At 43.2% G+C, this 5,955-nt stretch overlaps 1 protein-coding gene across 1 annotated transcript; it reads right to left on the bottom strand.

Moving 5' to 3' along the window:
- Positions 1–932: 932 nt before the first annotated feature.
- LOC123418201 (ATP synthase subunit a-like) lies at positions 933–4,904 on the bottom strand. The gene has a single exon (XM_045106964.1). It carries the CDS (start codon positions 2,278–2,280, stop codon positions 952–954), a length of 1,329 nt encoding a protein of 442 aa, XP_044962899.1. The 5' UTR covers positions 2,281–4,904; the 3' UTR covers positions 933–951.
- Between the last annotated feature and the right edge of the window lie 1,051 nt (positions 4,905–5,955).

Raw genomic sequence — 5,955 nt, 5'->3', positions numbered from 1 at the left:
AAGTGAATAGTGCAAGCATCTGCCATCAGCATCATTCCTAATAGTTTTTGCTGAAATAAGTGTAACTGCCTTGTACCCGCAGCTGGAGGATCTTCTCTCTATGGATTCCTGAGAAATGGAAAGTACCATTCTATACCCCTTCCCTAGCTTAAGCCCTATAGACCAGTGTTGTTAGAGTCCCGGGTTGGTAGAGCTTGGACCACCGATTTGATAAGCACGTCTTTTCTGCCTTCGACATGGAGCACCTCTTTTCTGGCATAAGACAATCTCTTCTCGCACCAGCCCTACCTACATCAGTGATTGCTCGAAAGAACTTATTAATATAGAGGGAAGCCGCCTGGGCTGAAATGCTAGGAAAAGAAGGGTTTCAAGTCTGTTCCCATTCGGGAATTGCATATTAGAAGAAGTGATGTTCACTAGCATTTGAAATGGAAGATACCGACTACTGATGGAAGAAATCTGGAACTGAGCACGGGCAATAGCTGACAGAACGTCACAGACCACAGAGAATAGGGCGCCCATCTCTTCACTTTCTTAAAGCAATGCGTAAGGCTTTCGGCTTTCACCTTTCTTTGTAAAACAAACCCAATATCTTGACTTCCCAATGTCGCCAATGTCGATAGGCCGGGTACCATCTTGACTTTCCAATGTCGCAAGTCAATCAGAAAAGGAGAATCCGGGTACTGTCAACCAAGTTCAGATAACCAAATAAACCAGTATAGTATCTTTGGATCAATTGAGAAGCTTCAAGTCCGTTATTATCTCAATCCGTATATTTTGCTTTCTTTCGCGCGGGAAGCGCAAGCCCTTGCTTGTGGGTCCTGATCGAGCAAGACTACGTCCTATCTATCTACACCTCTCCAAACACAATATCTTGAGTACCCGGAACCATGTTCAGTGCTGCAAAAGCGCAGCTGTAGCCCCCTAGAATCTTCGGCTCCTCGTTTTTATTCAATTATGAAATGACTCATTTTGATGGAGATTTGTAGCATCATTCAAGTAAATACAAATTGAGATCGTAGAAACATGAGCTTGTGATATAGCTACACCTAATTCCAGACCGGTTAATGCTAGAACTATAAATAAGGGACCAAGATCTCCTATGAAATAGAAAATATTATTCAGAAATAGCATAGTCCAAGCAAACCCACTTAAAATCTTTACTAAACTATGACCGGCCATCATATTAGCAAATAAACGTATTCCTAAGCTTAATGCACGAAAACAATAAGAGATTAGCTCAAGGAGTACTAAGAAAGGTGCTAACGGCAGTGGGACTCCCGCAGGTAATAAGAAGCTAAAAAAATGAAGCCCATGTCTTTGAAATCCAACGATCGTAATGCCTATAAAAATGGAAAATGAAAGAGCCAAAGTAATGAGAAAATGACTTGTCACTGTGAAGCTAAAGGGTATCATACCCTGGGGATTACGAAATAACGAAAAAGTAAAAGTGACCGAGATGCGAGGGAAAAACTTTTGTTTCACATTTCCGGAAAGACCACCTATTTGTTCGTTTACCAGGTTCAGCACGAAATCATAAATAAGCTCGACCAAGGATTGCCATGCATTTGGCACTGACTTTCCACCTCCCTTTTTCGTAACAACAAAAAACAGAAAAACGACCAAAACGACAGTGAGCAGCATATACAAGGACTGATTTGTAAATGATAAATAATAGTTGCCCACATTCAGATCAATTATTGGCTGAATGGTAAATTGATCCAATGGGTTCTCCAATAAATTCTGATTCGGAGCAGGCTGCTGAAAGGCGTCAACAACTGATCGAGGGGAGGTATCCCCGAGAAAAGGACTATTCGGATCACTGAAAGGACTATTCGGAGCACTGACTGGGCTATCCGGCAGTAAGCCTTCGGCCTTACATATTTCGTGATAAAGATGAGCCACGCCCGAGTCCCAAGTGACGCTTTCGTGCCCTTTTAAATGTAAATCTACGAAACTACCCCAGAGACTCCGGGGAGAATCCAGGCCGAAAAACTGGTCACAAAACTCTCTAACATTATAGGCCGCTGGCAAAACCATTTGTGCCTGCCGTAAGTATAATTCTATCATTTTTGTGATTTCAGAAAACACAAGCTCTCTATTTTCGGGTGAAATGCCATATATTTGGGAAAGGAAGTCCCCGTCCTTGGGTCTCTCTATCCCTTCCAAAAGCTGGTTCACAAGCTGCGGATCCAACGTATGATGGAAAAAATCTTTTATAAAAGAATGGACGTTAGAGACGCTTTGTACTGTTTGTACTGTTAATTCTAAATTTTCCATTTGAGGGTAACTCCAGCTTTTTCAGCTCTGCTCCCGAAAAGAGAAAGGAGACTGATCTTGACGTCGGCGTTGGTTTTTCCAACGAAACATTCTTTCACGAACTTTCATGACAAAACTAAATGCTAGTTGCCTCGTAACGCATACACTGGAGCGTTTGTCCCATCGACGAAGGCCACTATACGCGTTTTCTGAAGAGCAACAACGGAAAAAAAATAGGTGAATCTGGATACCATTAAAGAGAAAGATACAGACTAACAAGAAACAGCCTTTACTTATTCCTATCTACACCCACACAATCGAAAGAAGAAAGAGAGAGATCATAAGAACGTGGACCACCTGGTCCATCTACTTTCGAGTGAAAAGAACAGAGCGAGAAAATGGCTTGTGCTTCTTGCACGAATGCCTTTTTTTCCTAAAATATAAGAGCGAGTCTCCCAACTGAGCTATTTCGTCATTTTCTAAAAGACTCATTGACGCGAGAGATGCGATGCGACAATCTCAGTCTTACAACGACTTGGTTTACCGGAACTGCGGCCTTCACACGATGGAATGGCACTATTCTATTGCTGTCCTCATGGGCTCCGCCATCTTATCGATCGAGAATGGTATCATCACATCAACTCTTTACTTTTTTATATGCATTTATTAAGAATGCAACTTGGCGATTGTTCTCGGAATTCTTCTTGTTCCCATTCTTGAATTGATTTGCATGAAAATTCAAGTAGACCTCTTAGGAAAGAAAGTGTGAGTTGACGATTAGCGTGCGATTGACCGACCAGAAAGGAAATGAATAAAAAAATCAGACAATCAAACAGCTAAAGGTAGAGGTAGAGACGAAGTATAACAAGAAATCAAGGACCTCGTGAGTACTACTTAGGCAGTCGGCCTCATCAATTAGTCATGCCAATGAGATATCAAGCCCTCGATTCCAACGGGGCTACGGACAAGAAAGGTCCTTTCGAGATTCTATTTCCCCTTGGGTCTATCAAGCTGAACAGTTCGTGGGGATATAAGAAGATCACACTTAGACAACTGTCTACACTACCTCTTTAATGATCCGGATTCCATGACGCATAATTCATCTGTCCATATATATTCCTAATTTCATATTCATCACCATTTCAAATCGGGCAAGGAGAAGTCGTCGTGTTGGTTCTAGGATGGAATGATCTTTTGATCCAAAGATGCCGGTGCTAAAACCTCTTGTGTCTCTTTTAATAGGACCGCGAAGGCAAGAGCATTGAGGAAGCAAGGATTCTCCCATAACTAATTAATGCGGGAAAAAAACAAGATTTCACTGAAAAAAGGTGCCTAACCCCGGGATTTTTCGATACTTTTCTTGAAATTGACTGGATTTGGAAGAAAATGCACTCAACCTAACAAATCCTGATCAATTCAAGTGGTTAGTTTAAGGGGGTACATGGGGCTGACGCCGAAGGAGATAGGAATGAAGTAGGGCGGGCAGCTACCCAGAGATTGGAATGCCCTATCGACAGGGAATGCTGGTACCACCTACGGTGCTTGATAGTCTTCAATCCAGACGGTCTCGAGAGTACCTTGACCCATAGCATAGGGCTTGATGTGGCTTTGGGGCTCCCCATAAGGTAATAGAATAGGTAGTTCAGGCACCATCATCAATATGTTGCTGCTATTGAATCAGGTTTTGAATCAAGCAGCAAGAGTCCGACCTCAGGGTCCACCATAGAAAGGCATTCCTCAGTCCCAGAATAGCATGCATACGGGAGCCATATTCCAATCATGTGAGCAGACTTCTTCGATAAGCAAGCAGCTGTTCGCGTAGGCCCGGATACAGAGGAAAGGGAGGGGAAGGTATAGAAATCTATCAAAAGAGCACCTTAACGGCGATGCCTGGAAGGAGTCCCTCTTATTTCAGTATATAGGACTTCTTGTCCGCGGGACCTAACTAACTACCCGATCGATGGAAAATAAGGGCAAGTCAATACCAGATCGCACTCAACAAAGTAAAACGGGATGAATTCAATCGCCAAGACCTGCCACTGGCTGATTCCATAAGCACAGAAAGAAGGGTTTACGAATAAAAAAAAAGCTACTCATTAGGGTCTCTTTTCATATCCGGCTATGTGAAAACCCACGTACTCTTCTCTGAAACAGCCTACCTACCTTTTGCTTTTTCAGATAAGTAAATAAGCGGACCTCCTTTCCGGAGAGAAAGTTTCTACTTTACTAACCACGGGTCTTGATCACAAAGTTCTAAGGTCAATTCTCTAATGAGAACAGACTCTGTCCACAAGGGCCATCAAGCCAACTATATGGAAGGACCCACTCCCACATTCCCGCTCGTGTTCCGTTTTCCTTGTGGTTCCCGTAGTCGAAGCAGCTTAAAGAAGGTCAGGTTTGGAACTCGTGAGGGATGTTTCGTTGCATGTGGATCTTCCGCGCCTACTTTGTCCTAAATTTGGTCACCCATGCACTTTTCTAGTTAGGGCTCGACTGGGTCCTTTGATAATATAGGTAAGTCGGGCTTCTTTTTAAGCAATATCATGACTAGAATCTTGAGAGGATGACTACGTCCTTGAAGCTACAAAGTCCAACGAATGTTGAATCGACGCATGACGAAAACAAGGAAAAAGAAAAGGTGACTTCCGTTGACCAAGGAAATCGAAATGTATGTGCCGGTAGAACAAAGATACCATTAGGTGATAAATTGATGCTGCCTGCACGCACAGATTCAGGAGATGACAATTTTAGCTTCAATATGAGATGCCAATGATGCATTCAAAAAGGAATGAGTGCTGCCCGAGTCGACCAAGAAAAGAGGGTAACATCAAAATTATGGACTACTGAGCAAGCTAACTGAATGGAACGGAGTGCAGGAGATTTCTGATTAGCTTCAGCGGAGAGGACCCTTAGATCCGAAGCAGAGTCATCATGGTCCTGTAACATAGAATAGCCTGCAGCAGTACTCCGCGATAATTCCACCATTTCCTGAACAACATGGAGTTGAACAGTAGCTTTACACTGACAATCCTTCGCCCAGCGCTCACCACAACCAATCCAGAGAACCTTCGCGCGCCGATAAGCCTTCAGTCTATCATAAGAAGAATACTTGAAACTAACACTTAGACACTTGAGTAACCAATCAAATCGTACATCTTGTGGCATGCTCACCAATATTGACGTAAAGTGAGGTGATCAGGGTTGATGCTGTGATGCGAAGGGAAGGGGCCACTCAATTCAATTCAATGTCGTAATCCGACCTGGCTTCTCCTGTCCGCACTTGGGACAGATTGATACTCGTTTTTTGCTGGATTTGAACTTGCTTAAAAAGAAAGGACTCAGCTTCCGCAAAAGTGATCGATGGAGAAGCTCAAAAGTCTCAATCCACCACTAGCTATCATTCAAGTTTGAACTTTTCGAGCTCATCCTTACCTTTGCGCTTTAGCTGCTTGTTCCCACTAACCCATTTCATTTTCTTAGCTGGATCCTTCAGAAAGTCTCTCTTATCGCTTGTCCAGAGCCTGGATGTCAACCTTAGCCAGAGCCTGTATCTCATCAGTCTCCATCTGAGCCTCAATCGTGAACTGAAGATGACGCGCGGTCAGCGAGGAATGAATTCGAAAACCCGTACTTGGAGCATTATTGCACTTGGGATAAAGTAGATGTCGAAACAGCTTCTTCTTCAAGTTCGCTATC

The sequence above is a fragment of the Hordeum vulgare genome, unplaced genomic scaffold (genome assembly GCF_904849725.1).
Source record: "Hordeum vulgare subsp. vulgare unplaced genomic scaffold, MorexV3_pseudomolecules_assembly, whole genome shotgun sequence".
NCBI lineage: Eukaryota > Viridiplantae > Streptophyta > Magnoliopsida > Poales > Poaceae > Hordeum > Hordeum vulgare.
Note: the sequence above shows the minus strand (reverse complement) of the source record. Positions and strands in the feature narration are given on the sequence as shown.